The 15,383-nt window shown below is 45.1% G+C and overlaps 3 protein-coding genes across 5 annotated transcripts; 2 read left to right on the top strand and 1 right to left on the bottom strand.

Moving 5' to 3' along the window:
• The first annotated feature begins 42 nt into the window (after window positions 1-42).
• On the top strand, window positions 43-3,021 carry tmem81 (transmembrane protein 81). The gene is made up of 6 exons (XM_062391444.1): window positions 43-342; window positions 658-708; window positions 1,336-1,589; window positions 1,673-1,818; window positions 2,111-2,226; window positions 2,741-3,021. The coding sequence occupies exons 3-6, from the start codon at window positions 1,356-1,358 to the stop codon at window positions 2,842-2,844; spliced, it is 600 nt and encodes a 199-aa protein (XP_062247428.1). The 5' UTR covers window positions 43-342; window positions 658-708; window positions 1,336-1,355; the 3' UTR covers window positions 2,845-3,021.
• A 348-nt stretch (window positions 3,022-3,369) lies between these two features.
• Window positions 3,370-8,200, bottom strand: atp6ap1a (ATPase H+ transporting accessory protein 1a). The gene is made up of 11 exons (XM_062391420.1): window positions 8,030-8,200; window positions 7,239-7,365; window positions 6,869-6,943; window positions 6,511-6,704; window positions 6,342-6,382; window positions 6,049-6,134; window positions 5,705-5,854; window positions 5,399-5,556; window positions 5,000-5,050; window positions 4,657-4,894; window positions 3,370-4,559 (listed from the first exon to the last, which is right to left on the bottom strand). The coding sequence occupies exons 1-11, from the start codon at window positions 8,164-8,166 to the stop codon at window positions 4,350-4,352; spliced, it is 1,467 nt and encodes a 488-aa protein (XP_062247404.1). The 5' UTR covers window positions 8,167-8,200; the 3' UTR covers window positions 3,370-4,349.
• Window positions 8,201-8,912: 712 nt separating this feature from the next.
• si:dkey-150i13.2 (mitochondrial carnitine/acylcarnitine carrier protein) lies at window positions 8,913-13,796 on the top strand. 3 transcript variants are annotated; one of them, XR_009921141.1, is made up of 9 exons: window positions 8,914-9,253; window positions 9,866-9,958; window positions 10,170-10,297; window positions 11,388-11,478; window positions 11,873-11,990; window positions 12,071-12,143; window positions 12,226-12,335; window positions 12,561-13,244; window positions 13,412-13,439. XR_009921141.1 is itself a non-coding variant. In XM_062391426.1 (9 exons), exons 1-9 carry the CDS (start codon window positions 9,152-9,154, stop codon window positions 13,472-13,474), a joined length of 900 nt encoding a protein of 299 aa, XP_062247410.1. In that variant the 5' UTR covers window positions 8,919-9,151; the 3' UTR covers window positions 13,475-13,796. The 3 variants fall into 3 exon arrangements, 1 of the variants encoding a protein (XP_062247410.1); XM_062391426.1 differs by having other exon boundaries at window positions 8,919-9,253; window positions 13,123-13,244; window positions 13,412-13,796; XR_009921140.1 differs by lacking the exon at window positions 13,412-13,439 and having other exon boundaries at window positions 8,913-9,253; window positions 12,226-13,004; window positions 13,123-13,236.
• Window positions 13,797-15,383: the final 1,587 nt, after the last annotated feature.

Here is a 15,383-nt window from a genome sequence, read left to right as displayed (position 1 = left end):
GTATTTCCAGTCCTGCTCTCCTATTGGTCAGTCTGGGTCAGTTGTGCGATGCCGGGTCACGTTGAACAGGCGTGGACACCCGGAAGTGGATTCAGACTCACCTGAGCTCAGATCAAAGACAGGAGACAGGAGGAGGAACGGATTCAACTTGACTTTGATGATGACATCACAGCCCCTCTAGATTTCTACCACAAACACTCAGATGTGTCATCACAAGATCAAAATCTGAAAGATTTACCTATACTCCTAATTTGAATTATAAATAATAATAATAATAACTTTATTTGTATAACGTGTGTCTTCAATCAGCCCCCCCACCCTGGGGACCTCCTGCATGATACGGTAGGTCCTTCTCTTATCTGCTGTCCCTCAGAAACTCCTTCAGAAAGTTCTGTTAGTTTAGAACTCTGCAGCTGGCTTCACTTCATCCACATCGACCTTCTGTGTGGACTGGGGGGGGGGGTATACCAAAGCAAAACAGACAGAGACACAAAGAGGTTGAAAACCAGAAGAGGAGAGTAAAGCACGGAGACACAATTCAAACGAGTGGACACTGAAGTTCCTTTAATATTTGTAAGATGATTTAATTTAGAACAACAGAAGCATCTTGCTTCTTTCATCTCCTCTTTAACTTTCCCACTTGAAATGTATTCACAGATCAGAGGTGTTTGACATGTGTGAGCTCCAGGGCACATGAACATCCATGTGGTAACAGCACACACACACACACACACACAGACACACACAAGCCCCTGGTTTTCAGCATGGACACACCATGTGTCTGATTGACTCATTCAACTGGAGGAGGCGACGTGTCGGCTGAGCTGATCTCACTCCGCACCTCGTTCTCACACTGAGAGGTTTCCCTTTAATAACCCCACACACACACACACACACACACACACACACACACACACACACACACACCTTCCCTCTGCTCCATTTTTCCTATGGCCCCCATTCCTCCTCTCTCCATCACTCAATCCATGACTCTTAGTTGAGGCTCTAACTGTACATTGTTCTAATCATAAGGTTTTAATTAAGGTAATTGTGAAGTAGTTTATCATTATGCTCCTATGCAGTCCAATTAACTGGATATGTAATGAGGGTGAAAGCTCAAGTATAAGAAGAGGTTGTGAGTTTACAGTTCATCTCAGATCTATGGAGGTTTCTACCTCGTCATGTTTATGGTTCTTTCTGCAGATGACACATTATGAATGAAATGGAATTTAATCATCACTGTGTAAAACTGTGATTTAATGAAAACACATCATTTATAATAACAGTGACTCTTTGGACTCAATAGTGAAATAAAAACTTTCTTCTTTTCTGCAGATTCAACATCAAACTTTGAAATGCTTCTTGCATCTGAAGGCCTTCATTGTCCCCTCCTCCTCCTCTTCCTCCTCCTCCATCCTGTGGGCTCAGCTGACGTGGAGGATGCAGCGGAGGAGCAGGTGGAGGTCGTCACCGACAGCTCCCCCTGCAGCGCCACCTGTGGCCTGGGGTTCAAAACCCAAACCCTGTGTTTGCTGAGAGACGACCAGAGAGCGACGGAGGAGGAGCCAGGAAGTAAAGATGGGACGGAGGTACCTCAGAGACACAGGAGATGAAGGCAGCAGATGAGAAGAGCCCACAGTGTGGTCACCCTCATGATGTGTGTGCTCACCAGGTGTCCGAGGAGTGTCGAGTGCACAAGGTGACGTGTCAGGAGTTGTGGCAGTGTGGCCTCCGGACGCTGACTGTGACCTCAGGACAGAGGCTGGAGGTCGACTGCCTGGGAGACGTGATGAAGGCCATGGGGTCGGTCTCATGGAGGTGAGAGAGGAGGAGAGAGTCCAGCTCAGGACCGGATCACACAACACACAAATACACAAAGATAAAGATCACAACCAACCGAGTGCCTGGCTTTCATTGTTGCTTATCTAGTTAGAAGTGAAAGAGAAATACTTAATATTCCTATTTGGAACCAAGATTTGATCAATTCAGTGGATTACAATTGTGAAGGTGTTTCCTTGAGGACACACACACACACACACACACACACACACACACACACACACATCTCTATATGTGATAATAACAGTTAGTAAAGGGAGAGTGTTTTCAGGGTGTCGTGGCGTTTCGCTCGAGGAATCATCTCCTCTGACGACTCTCTGTTTGCTCGCTGGAAACCTCGTCAGCTGCACCGGCTGATTCTGGACCCGGTCCGAGAGGAGGACGCAGGTAACACACCTGTGCACACACACAGACACACACATGTTGTCACAGGAACCAGAGTCAGACCCAGTGACAGAACCCAAACACAACTCCATTCTGGGTCAGAAGTCAAAGTGGATGTAAAAAAATATTTTGTGTCTGTTTAATTAAACTGTAAAATGATCTGATTCTGTCTGTGAGTGAAATATTGATCAAATATTAACTTCTTCTTTTAAAACTGGTCCAAACTATGTGATGTGGATTAACAGACACACATTAATACACAAACACAAACCACAGCTGCTCACAATCACAGACAGGACAATACAAAGACCAAGTAAGTTAAGAGACAAAGAAATAAGAAGTTATATTTCCTGCTACAGTGAAATGTTACTGAAGAAAAGAAGTAAACATGCACCATAAGCATGAAGAAATATAACAAATAGAAAGCATTTGTGTATATATGTATATATATATACATATGTATAAATACTGTGTAGCCAGATTAAAAATGATGAACAGACTTTACACATACTTCCAGGAACGTACCTCTGTGAGGTGCAGGACGGCAGCTTCCGCAGAGTGAAGAGGGTTTACTGGGGCGTCCGGGTTCTACCTGCTGGGATCCTGGATCTGGATAACTGAGGAGCTGAGGCCCAGTGAGGCTCAACTGGAAACCTCGAATACTGATGATTCATTGTCTATTACAGTAACTGTTTGTTCTAAGGCCAGAATATTGATAGTGTGTTCTTGTATGTTTGTGTGTGTCCATCACAGATTGTTTTTCTTGGATTTACAAATGAAATGAAAATTTAAAAAACAGCCTTTGTAATGTATAATTGACTGAAGGATCTTTTTATTTTATTTACTCAGCCGTCAGTGGACCTCACTTCAACCTTTGACAAGTTGGAAAGTTAATGTCAAACCTTCAAACTTCCACTGGTATCACTCACTGCTCATTGGTCCGGATTCTATATCAGACGAGAGAATTTAGAAAACAAGTAGAAAACAAATTGTTGGTTCATGAACGTCTGTTTGTAACTTTAGTCAGTGACCTGATACGAGTCTGAACTGCACTGACTGTTAGAGGAACATGGCTCTGCAGTATTTATAGTTTTTATACAGGTTTTTGTTCCAGGTTGAGTTTAACGTCTGAAACTGAAGCACAAGTTGTTTTCACAGATGTTTTATTGGAGTCACAGCAGCAGCACGACACAGGACCACACTCACAACCTCATGTTATTAATATTCACCACAATTCAACAGAACACAAAATAAATTAAAAGTTCACATTTATCATATTTCAGTGCACGTCATCAGTTTAAGTCAAGAAACAAAGTTCCTGTTGAAAAGTAAGAAAACCATGAGGATTATTCAGTTCTTCAATAAATAAATAAAATAAATCTGAATGTCACGAGTTCGTCCCTTTGACCTAAACTTAGCGGAATGTAATGGAGATTATCGATGGATCATTTGTTCTGATCGTGTTTCCCTTCATTCAATAACTACGTTTCACTGGTTCACTCACAGACACAATGTAAACACACACAAACGACGGTAGTCTCGTCAATAAATAGCATTTCATAATACTTTTCACTTCTATAAGTTATTTATGACCCACTATGTACAGTTGTTTCCCTTTTCATGTCGGACGTATTGATCCAGGGAGGTCTGAGACCTCGTGGTCAAGTTTCTCTGGAGGATAAACACTCGGCCATGTTTGGAAATGTTCCACTGCTCTGGAGAGATTTACAGAATCAACACAGAACTCATTCAGGAGGACGAGAGATTTTTAACATGTTTCTGATTTGATTCAAACATTTGAAGTTTCACAGCAGCTCCTCAGAGAGAAATCACTAAATCACTAACTGCTCAACAAACTGAATATTGGTTTAGTTCAGTCGGCGGCTCAGAGGTTTCCTCCAGGTTTTTATCTTCCAGAGAAACTCGAACACCAACCACCTGGAAACTGGAATCTTCAGTCTCAGGACACACATTTTAAAACATGTTGTATGATGAGTAAACTCTTATTCTGACAACTTCACTAGATGCTGTGTAATGCCCAACTACAGGGGGGGGGAGAGGAATGTAAAGGGAGGGAGAGGAAGCATTGCAGTGAGGGGGGTGGGGGACAGGAAGGAGGACGGACGTCACTCTGTCTGGGGGACGGAGATGGCCGGGCCCTTGGGGTCATCGAAGCGGTCCATCGTGTGGAGCTGCATGATCATGTGCAGCCCATAGGTGAGGACCAGGACCATGAGCAGACTGGTCAACAGGCCCATCCAGATGCCAGCAGAGAAGAAGCCGGCGCAGTCGCTGGCGTACGAGAACTCACCGCCCGACACGTTGAAGCCTTGAATCTGTGGAGGACAGAAAGTTTCTCTTTACTCCAACTCATCCTTCAACCGGACATCTTATAGCGTGACGACAGAAATATAACATAGTAGGAGATCTTACCTGGAGATCTTCAAAAGAGACCCTCCACTGATTGGCCGGATCTTTGGACGAGTGCGGGACGAGCAGCGGCCACCGGAAGCTGGTGACGGACTCGCAGCGGAACGAGAACTCTGCCGGGGCGTAGACGCTCCGGCTGCCGTTGAACCTGGCTCTGGTTCCATCGTACTCCAGCTCCACGGCGTCCAGCGTGAACCAGCGGCGAGCAGACACCTTGTACAGACGCTGGCTCATAGCGAAGCTGCACACAGAGACACACACACAGACACACACACATACGTAGTGATTCAAGTTTTGTGGAGGAGCCTTCACATTATATATCATTAGTTTTGAATTAAAGACTCACATCAGTTTGAAGCTGCTGTGGCCGAGGACGTTTTCATAACTAAGAACCAACCTGACGAAGAGAAAATGAAAACAAGTCAGATAACATCCACTTTTTATGACAAACATCTTAATTAGTTATTAATCTGCTAATCATTTTCTTAATTCAAGTTCTACATGAATGTTTTCTATATGTTTATAATAAAGTTTATGTTCAAACAGTAAAATATCAAAATTAAATACATTTCTTTGTCGTAAGGATTTGATAACGACATCTCAGGAATCATGAACAATTTGTCAACATATTTATAAATAAACATATCTGCAGATTGATCCATATTGGAAATGTTTTACTCCTTAACAACATAGATTGAAGAAAACCTCGATCAGGACAGATCTGGTTTAAGTTGAAAGGTTTTACTTTGCTCTGGATTTGTCGCAGCTGGAGCCGTGGAGCTTTGGGCTGACTCCCTCTCCGAAGGTGGACGGGGTCAGGTCGTGATCCTCCCAGCGGCCGCTCCGCAGGATGCTCACCGAGAGGCCTTTGGCCCACAGGAGGATACAGGTGTCCTCCCCCTCCTGAGGAGGAGACCGAGGGAGGAGGTCAGAGGGAAACAAACACTCATTCACAGATCGACTCTTCGTTGGCTTCAGCCTGTTCTCCAGACTTAGAAAAAACCCAAGATGGAATCAAACACCGTAAAAAGATGTAACCAAGACACTCCACCTTAAACTCCACCGGACCATAGGTCTCCGCCTTCTCCTTGATCTTCCGCTGCCTCTCCCTCTCTCTCTCCCTCTCCCTGTGTCCTCCTCTGGCCTGCAGCAGTGAGCGGCCTCCCCCCACACCGGCCTCCACGGAGAGGGACGCTGCCTCCTGCCCAGACGTCAAATACCAGAACATGAATAATAACTACAAACCTTATTGATACAGAAAGTTTCAAAAACACTGTTACAAGAGGCTTCTCAAGATAAAAAGGAAGAATTCAGGTTAAACAACAGGAAACAGACAAATCAGCTCATCACAAAAACATCAGAGATGTAATGGTTCAAATGTTTCTCTTCACTGACCCGGGAGGGGCGCAGGGCTGTGTAAATGGCCGTGTATGGAACCGACTGGGTCTTCATGACGCTCAACACTTGACCAATCACCTCGTCTGAAAGACAACACATGCACCAGCAGCCAATCAGGAAAGAGATGGAAAAACAAAGAGGGGTTTTCTTTAGAAGACAGTGATAAAAATTCAAAGATTTAAATATATTAATGAACAACAAACTCAATGTTGGAGCTAAGAATGAAATCAGTTAGAACCAAACCAGTCTGCTGAGGCAGAGTAATGGTTTTAATGGTTTACGAGACTCACCATTTCCACTGAGAATTTCTTTAGCAGACATCAGATCAGCCCTGAGAGAAAGTCAGATGAGAAAACTGTGAGACACAATCTTCACAAAGGTTTTTAATATGTCAGTTAAATAATAAAATAACCATTCTAAGTGAATAATAAAGGTGAAAGACTCGGTGCGTGTGCCCACCCGACGCCGTAGGGCAGCCTGAACACCAGCAGGGCCGGAGAGGAGGCGTTCAGTCTCAGCTGACTCAGGGTCTCAGGGTCCATGTACAGAGGGGAGGTTTCTAATTGGTCCTGGAGCTGACCAATCACTGCATTAGAGGCCGGCCAGGACACGGCAGGTAGCACCAGCGGGGAGGACGAGGACTTCAGAGCCCCCTGAGACGCAGGAGACACAAAACCCAACAGTGAAGAACACATTCTGTACAACAACACAGGAATAAGAACCTTCAACACGGAAACGTTCAAGATGAGTTTCTTCCTCCGACTCAGTCGTATGGAATCAAACTGGATGAACAGAGGAGTAGAAACCATGATCCCACCTCGAGGTTGGGAAAGACACTGTCCTGCTTGTTCCCGAACGCTCCTCCATACATGGTGAAGTCCTCTACGCTCATCTGGACAAACACAAGAAGAAGAATTCAACAGCGTTTCATTATCTCTGTGTCTCAGTGAGTTTAACCACTTTGTTTTCCTCTTGGATTTCACCTTCACCTGCGTTTTGTTTGTTTCTTAATGTTAACTCCACAACCATCAGAGCACTGAGTTCACCTGCCTGGAAGTGAGTCTTCAGCTCATGTCTGAAAGCAGCAACTCAGACACTAATGGAAACTGAACCTCCTTGGTGGAGGTGATGATTGTCCTCAGATAGTGTGTCTGTACCATGTGTGTCTCTACCATGTGTGTCTGTACCTTGTCCTGCAGGAACAGCACCACATTTCTCGGCCCCTCGTTCAGAGCGTTCTCCAGGTAGCTGGCGAGCTGCTGCTGCCCCACGATGTGCCCCCCGGTGGGGGGGGACAGAGGAGGAGCAGAGACCCTGGAGGAGAAACAGTCCAGTTCCTTTAAACACACCAGGAACCGTTCAACAACATGTGACCTGCATGACCTGAGCACACACACTCACAGACACACTCACAGACACACAACACTCTGATACTCAGCATTTTCTGATTTAATTTTTTTCTTGAAATTGTTTTATTAAACGAATAATGACTTCTCAAACTTGTCAGTTAAATGAGCTCATTGGTAATTATCAGGTGTAGAGAGGTGGATGGTTAATGGGGGGGGGGGGGCAGGGCTCCTAGCTGGTCTACAGCAGGTGCATTGTGGGTAAATATGACCTTGAAATGAAGATGTATATGAATAGATAAACGAATAAATACATGAAGAGAGAAAAACAGAGAAGTAGACCGTTTGACGTCAGATCTCAGGTGACATGACAGCTGTCACTCATCACGTCACAGCTCGGTTCTCACCGGATGTTGGATTACGAGTGTGACGTGTAACTGTCCTCAATCATCAACAATATGTTACAACGAACCAGAGGCTGTGTTTATATGAAACACACAACTGCTCGCTAGCTACAGCGGCTAACAGCTAGCTGCAGAGGCTAACCGCTAGCTGCAGAGGCTAACAGCTAGCTGCAGAGGCTAACCGCTAGCTACAGCGGCTAACAGCTAGCCGTTCTTTTCGTATCTCACCCTTCACTCGTCCACAGGATCAGCGGCACCTGCTCGTCACAGCTCCCCGCGCTCAGTGCGCTCAACAAGCCCAGAAACACGACCAGAGCCGCGGGGAGGCCGCTGCTGCGGAGCTGCGGAGTCCGACACGACGCCATCTTTACTCTGCCTGCTGTCAAACGCTCAGTGACGTCACCGAGTCCAGGGAGCTCCACCTCCTCTTCCTCATCACGTGTCATAAACACTTGAACATAAGAACTTATACTAATTATTATTTATTATAATTGTTAATCAATTCAAATCAAGTCTTTATGGTTCACAGCATCTCTATGGTTTTATGTAACCTCCATGTACTGTTAAAATGTACATTAACATTTGTTCAAGTTAAGAAAACAAAATTCTAAACAAAAAAAAATACACAGCAAACATTGGAGCACGTACAGGACACGTATTCTAATATCTTCTCTATTTTAAAGAAAAATAAATGTAACGTCTTGAGGTAAATATCGTTTCAAACAAAACAAAACTTCCAGAAAAATAACAATAAACTATTTAACATACACATGAATAAGTATTAAAATTATTTTGTTCTTCTTCTTCAAACTAATACAAATGTCAAATATACATTAAAAAATACATTTACTTTCAAATTTTAAATCAACACAGGCCAACAATACACGTAAACATGAACAGACATTGAACACATATATGTATATACACAAAATATTCATAAACCCGTATTATAAGATCGATCGATCAAGAATTCCACTTTTTTGTGATTCATCTTTTCCCCTCACCACCAGATGTCGCTGTTTCTCCTGGATCAGCTGACACGACTCAACACAAAGTATACAAAGTATCCAATTGGACTGTGACGTCACACACACACACACACACTCACACACACGCACACAAACTGACAAGCAAACAATCCCTCCCACACACAGACACACACACAGAGGCTGAGACAGGCGGAGCTGAGGTGTAAGTACCGGGGACTGTCCGGTGAGACTCGGTGTGAGGACCGGGGACTGTCCGGTGAGACTCGGTGTGAGGACCGGGGACTGTCCGGTGAGACTCGGTGTGAGGACCGGGGACTGTCCGGTGAGACTCGGTGTGAGGACCGGGCCATGTGTGCAGAAGATGGGGGAAGAAACAAGAGTTTCTCCGCTGAAGAACTTCGTGGCCGGAGGAGTAGGTGGAGCGTGTCTGCTGCTGGCTGGACACCCGCTGGACACCATCAAGGTATATCACTCACTGTATATCACTGACAGACTGTATAACAGACTCTATATAACAGACGCTATATGACTATATAGCTATAAGACAGTACAACAGACTGAGTGTATATACGTGTTTGTATATAACTGACAGACTGTATAACAGACTGTCTGTATGTGGCAGGCTGGGATCACATGAAGTCAGTGATCAGCTGGAGGTTGAGAGGATTAGTGATAAATCAGCTTAAAATGTCAACAAGCTGCAGCTTCCTGGAGAAGAGTCTGTAAAACTTCAGATCAACTTCAACACCTCACGTGTTTATTCTGTGGTAATAACTATAAAGAAAAAGAAAACACAAATACAATCAAATCAAAGGACTTCAATGAAATCATTCATGTTTTTAACATTTGTAAACAGAAAGAATATTCATTGATAACATCAAACTCAAAATGTGCCAGTTAACTGTCAGTTTGTTTATCAGGGACACCAAAGACACTGGAGGGTGCGCCCTTATCTCTTAACCCCTCCTTCTGAGAAGTGTGTGACTGTGCGTGCGTGTGTGTGTGTGTGTGTGTGTGTGTGTGTGTGTGCGTGCGTGTGTGTGTGTGTGTGTGTGTGTGTGTGTATGTTCTGCAGGTGAGGCTACAAACACAACCCAAAGCCTCCTGCACTCAGTATGTCCTCTACACAGGAACATATGACTGCTTCCGCAAGACTGTGTCCAAAGAGGTGAAAACACACACACACACACACACACACACATGTGATCAGTGAACAAACACTGAACCTCTGCAGAAGAAGAGTTCAAACCACATGGAGATATGACATGAAGGTCACATGACTAAACATGTTTCCTGTCCATCAACTCACTCCGCTGCACCGTTTTGTCTAATTTTGTGTGTGTGTGTGTGTGTGTGTGTGTGTGTGTGTGTGTGTTCAGGGTATCCTCGGCCTCTACAGGGGAATGGGGGCGCCGCTGGCGGGCGTGGCTCCGATGATGGCCATCAGCTTCTTCGGCTTCGGTCTGGGGAAACAGCTCCAGCAGACGGATCCTGGCCAACTTCTAACGTTAGTGAAACACACACAAACACACAAACACACAAACACACTCACACACATTTACACACACACAATTACACACACACACACACACAAACACACACAATACCTTGAATAGTGATCTATATAAATCCGTCCTTCTGTTGTCCTCCCCCTGATTTCATTCGCTCATTTGCAGTACACCCCCCTCCTCACGTTACCCTGCCCCCCCACCAGCCCTGTTCCCTCTGACCCCATCTGCCTCTCGATCTATAAGTGTAGAGAATGTGACACACGTGTTGGCTGCTTCCGTCCTGGTGGTTCTGCCTCTGAGCTCAGATCAGCTCCTCCTCACATGTGTTTCCTGTTCTCCAGGAGAGTTTCAGCCCCATCAATGAAAGTGAATCACAGCCTGAGTTTGAAATGGGCCACTTCAATCAGGCGATGCAGACTCTAAGAAGAATAAAGTCTGAGGAAGGATTGGTTCATTCAAATAAGCTGGAGACATTTGCTCTATTTGAATTGTTTGCAGAAGTGAATGAATTACTGTACCTCATAGAAGCTGGACCTCACTTCAGAGGACATGTTGCATTTCAGCCTCATGACTGGACTCCTCTCTCAGCTGCTTCATATGTGTCCTCCATCTCCGCAAAACAAAGAGTCCAACGGGTCGATTCCTCCAAACCTACTGCAGGATGGATTGTGTCTGGGTGACAAATCAATCAAATCAATCAAATCAATCAAATCAATCAAATCGATGAAATCAATCAAATCAATCAAATCAATCAGATCGATCAAATCAATCAAATCAATCAAATCAATCAAATCAATCAGATCAATCAAATCAATCAAATCAATCAAATCAATCAAATCAATCAAATCAATCAAATCAATCAAATCAATCAAACGATCCACATGTTATAAACCTGAGTGTCAGTGTGTCCAGCAGCTCTGTTGCTGGGGGACATCAAGCAGAGCAGGAGGAGGAAGTCCTCCGTCCACCTGGACCACGACGGAGGCCCCTGGAGTTTTGAGAAATGAATGACATCAGGAAAATGTGTTATTGGACCATATTTTCATCCGTTGACCTCTGACCTTTTCATTGTTCTCTTGTGCTCAGGCCCTCTCAGGTCTTCCTGGCTGGATGTCTGGCAGGCGTCTTCACCACAGTGATCGTGGCTCCAGGAGAGAGGATCAAGTGTTTACTGCAGGTGAGGAGCTGTGGAGACTCCTCTGGTCCCGTTTGAGTTTGAGACCTGCCGGGCTGCGGGACAACCTCTTGCTGATTGGCTCTCTGCAGTCCTGGCCTTCTCTGATTCGCTCCTGTCACAGCCTTTGTCTCCGAGCTCTTTCTGCAGCTAACAACCAGTTACTTCCTGTTTCCATCACCACTTGTGCAGGCCCAGTGTGCGTCAGTGGTCACGTGATTTGTGTTTTCAGGGGATTAAAAGTGGACGGTGATTAAAAGTGATACGAAGCCAGAACACTCGTGCAGTCAGTTGGACACGCCCCTTTTCAAACTAAACCCGAGCCGTGTGGATGCAGCCTTGGGTTCCTCAGTACTCTCCACTGTAAAAGGTGATGATAGGTCTTGTGTGTGTCCAGGTGCAGGCGAGCAGCGGTCAGACTCGGTACTCGGGTCCAGTGGACTGTGCGCTCCGGCTCTACAGGGAGCAGGGGCTCCGCGGCGTCTACAAAGGGACGCTGCTCACTCTGATCAGAGGTGAACTTACTCTGCTCTGAGCTTTGAGTCCAAAGGGCAGCATGGATTTACAGCCATGTTGGTTTTCCTCTGCTTCACAGACGTGCCTTCTAATGGTCTCTACTTCCTCACATATCAATACCTCAAACACTTCCTGACACCTGAGGGTCAAAGGTCAGTGTCCGTGTTAACATTACACAAAGAGCTGATACACCTCAGATGACCTCCCTCTGATTTCACTGCTGTGTGTTTCAAGTGTTTCTCAGCTGAGCACTCCCAGAATCCTCCTGGCCGGGGGCGTCGCCGGAATATTGAACTGGACGATCGCTCTCCCCCCCGACGTCCTCAAGTCCAACTTCCAGACAGGTCTGAGTCCACCTGAAGCTCCTTATACACAACACGTCCTCTGCTGCATGCACGTTAACTCACCTGGTTCTTCTGCTGAGGGACGACAACCAAATGTTCATTATTATGCTCAATACTGATCTCACCATGTTCCTCACATGTTCCTCACATGTTCTGCTGGTTGTGGATGTGGGAACTAATGTCTGAGTCAGTGTCTCTGGACATGTTCTGGATCTTCTCCTGCAGTCTCCTGGTGAAATGTGTGTAACATGTCAGAGTGAGTCCATGTGAGGAACCAGCAGGACAATGTGTGGAAGCTTCCCAGTGAGCGAGTGGACGTGTTGATGAGGTTTCTAACACGTGACGTGAAACTGGAAGAACACAAACATCTCAGGATGAAGAAGAGGAGTCGTTCACGTAGAAGACGATGATCAACTTGGAAACACGAGGAGATTCCAGATCTTCTGGTGATGAGGGCCGACTCCTGTGTGGATGAGCTGTAAACAACAGCTCATCTTTACACAGCAGAGTTTATACATCATGTCCCGCCTCCTGCTGCTCTACAGGCTCCGCCTCCTGCTGCTCCACAGGCTCCGCCCCTCACCTGGATGTCCCCACATGTTCCTGTTTGTGTGAACGAGTCGGACCCAACAACCAGCTGCTGCTTCACACACACCAACTACACAACATGTACACACACTTGATGTCTGAAATCTCTTCACGTACAGGAAGCGGAAGAGAGAGTTTACTTTCATCTAACTTTGTTGTGTGTCTGTGTGTGTGTGTTTGTGTGTGTGTGTGTGTGTAGCTGCAGAGGGGAAGTACAGAGGTCTTGTGGACGTCCTGAGAACGCTGCTGCGTGAGGAAGGCCCTAGAGCGCTCTATAAGGGATTCAACCCCGTCTTCCTCCGAGCCTTCCCTGCCAACGCGGTAACACTGAGCTTCTCTCGTTTCATTAACACGCTCTGTGTCTCCTCTCATGTGTCCCTGTGTTGTCTGAAGAGCAGTGACTCTGTCCATCATCTGTCCTTCATCTGTCCTTCATCTGTCCAACATCTGTCTTCACTGAAGCTCCTCCCTCCTCCTCTCTCCCTCAGGCCTGTTTCTTGGGCTTCGAAGTGGCTCTGAAGGGATTAAACGTGATCGCTCCCAGTTGGTGAAGTAAACCAGTTCATCATGAAGAGGCCCCGACTGGTCCGGCTTCCCTCCAGAGTTACTTCTGCTTCTCTGTACGTTTTCACCAGGTGAAATGTGAAGAATCTTTGTATTCCTAAATGTATTTTTACATTTAATTTTACAAATACATTTTCTAAATGATGATTTAATACAGCCCTGAGCCTTGATCCTTTTTTAAAACTATTCAGATGTTTTTAAAAGTGTTAATCAGTGTTATTTTCTCTGTAAAGGCACAGAGTCACTGTTTTATAAACTTTGTGAATAAAGTGTTTGAATAAAAAGTGAGTTCCCTGTGTCACCAGCTGAGCCTCTGGTAGTCTGGGCAGTCATTTGTAATAATGTGCACAATAAAATAAAATGTGAAAATGTCTGAAGGTCATAGAAACCTAGTGAAGCTGATTCCAGGGCCAGAGACCAACAGGAGGGATTATTAAAAACACTCATGTTGCCCCCTGGAGGCTCAAACCAGCACTGACACTAATCAATAAACAGTTGTACAAAGATATTTAGTTGAAACATTGTTTTATTACTTATGAATTTAGTCATATTAGTAGGGCCCGAGCACCAAACAGTGGGAGACAGTGGGAGGCTCATTTGAAATTGTAAGGATTATTTTTATTATTTTATTCAGGCAAATGAATTTGCTTTTTGAGGCTTTAACTTGCTCAAATTCTTATCAACTTAGAAAGTGGTGAATATGTACGAATTCTGGAGTTATTTGAAATAGGTGTGGCAAAATGGCTCAACAGCGCCCCCTGAAACAATCTTCACATGAATCGATACACAGGTGTTTCATGACCGGACAAACAAAAATATGCATTTTGAAAAACGAGACAGGAAGCTAAAGTACATTGAGTGTCCATTATGGCCACATTCCTCATCTTAACTTTGAGGGCTTTCATCAGATCAACTTCAAACTGAGATGAGTGTCATTAGAGGAACATGGCAATAAACCATCAGCGTGTTTCTATTTATCTTAAAGGTGTGAAGCACTATTCTACTGCTGAGCATTTTCCGTTGGACCACAGTGAACTGAGCAGTAGAGATGTAAGTTCATTTTCATTTTAGTTTCACTCTCAAAACAGTTTGTGTGAATTCAGCCATGAAAAACAAAACATGTTCTGGTTGCGACTTCATAAGAAAACCGAATGAAAAAGCGTGTGTTACTGTGAATGTACACACTTTATTTGTATTGTGTGTGTGTGTGAGTGTGTGTGTGTGTGTGTTACATTACAAATTGTGATCACTGTTTACCTTTGATTGTGTTTGTGCAGGTAGTGTTGTGTTGGACACCAGAGGAATGTGGACAAACGAGGAGGACAAGAAGCCTCAGTCTCCTGAACGAGACAAATGAAAGCATCAGTGTGATCCGTCCTCAGATCAGAGCATCAGGACTCAGAGTCATGTGACCAGAGAACAGAGATCAGTCACGTGATTTACCAGAAACAGGGATGTGCTGTTTGTGCCTGGTGGGGGCGCTGTGGCACTGTGAGAAGAGATCTGACCCACAACACACACACACACACACACACACACACACACACACACACACACACACACTCCTCACACACGAGCCCTCAGGTGCTGGGACATTCACAGTGGGACAGAGACCAGGTCCTCAATGAGTGGACATCACTCCCTCACAGTGTCTCTGTTGAACTGTCTCTGTGACCTCTGATGGTCGAGTGTGGGAGGAGCCTCTTCTCCACCGAGCCTCAGTGTCACTCACATCGATTCAGAGGAACACGAATGATGAGACGTTTTACAAAATGCTTCGTGGACAGAAAGTCGAGAGTGAATCAGAAATGAAACACAACATCAGCTGTTCAAACATCAACACAAGAGTTAAGTTTCTCTTGTGTGAGCAGTTTTCAGCAACACAACACAACTGAG

This window comes from Platichthys flesus, chromosome 7, assembly GCF_949316205.1.
Source record: "Platichthys flesus chromosome 7, fPlaFle2.1, whole genome shotgun sequence".
NCBI lineage: Eukaryota > Metazoa > Chordata > Actinopteri > Pleuronectiformes > Pleuronectidae > Platichthys > Platichthys flesus.
Note: the sequence above shows the minus strand (reverse complement) of the source record. Positions and strands in the feature narration are given on the sequence as shown.

Excerpts from the sequence above, each read along its gene's own strand:
- tmem81 (XM_062391444.1), top strand. The coding sequence starts at position 1,356 with ATGCTTCTTGCATCTGAAGGCCTTCATTGTCCCCTCCTCCTCCTCTTC. Across the intron at positions 1,819-2,110 it reads ATGGGGTCGGTCTCATGGAG|GGTGTCGTGGCGTTTCGCTC; the intron begins GTGAGAGAGGAG and ends GAGTGTTTTCAG. Across the intron at positions 2,227-2,740 it reads GGTCCGAGAGGAGGACGCAG|GAACGTACCTCTGTGAGGTG; the intron begins GTAACACACCTG and ends ACATACTTCCAG.
- atp6ap1a (XM_062391420.1), bottom strand. The coding sequence starts at position 8,166 with ATGGCGTCGTGTCGGACTCCGCAGCTCCGCAGCAGCGGCCTCCCCGCG. Across the intron at positions 5,855-6,048 it reads CAGCCCTGCGCCCCTCCCGG|GAGGCAGCGTCCCTCTCCGT; the intron begins GTCAGTGAAGAG and ends ACGTCTGGGCAG. Across the intron at positions 4,560-4,656 it reads TCTCTTTTGAAGATCTCCAG|ATTCAAGGCTTCAACGTGTC; the intron begins GTAAGATCTCCT and ends TGTCCTCCACAG.
- si:dkey-150i13.2 (XM_062391426.1), top strand. The coding sequence starts at position 9,152 with ATGGGGGAAGAAACAAGAGTTTCTCCGCTGAAGAACTTCGTGGCCGGA. Across the intron at positions 10,298-11,387 it reads GATCCTGGCCAACTTCTAAC|GCCCTCTCAGGTCTTCCTGG; the intron begins GTTAGTGAAACA and ends TCTTGTGCTCAG. Across the intron at positions 13,245-13,411 it reads GAGCCTTCCCTGCCAACGCG|GCCTGTTTCTTGGGCTTCGA; the intron begins GTAACACTGAGC and ends TCTCTCCCTCAG.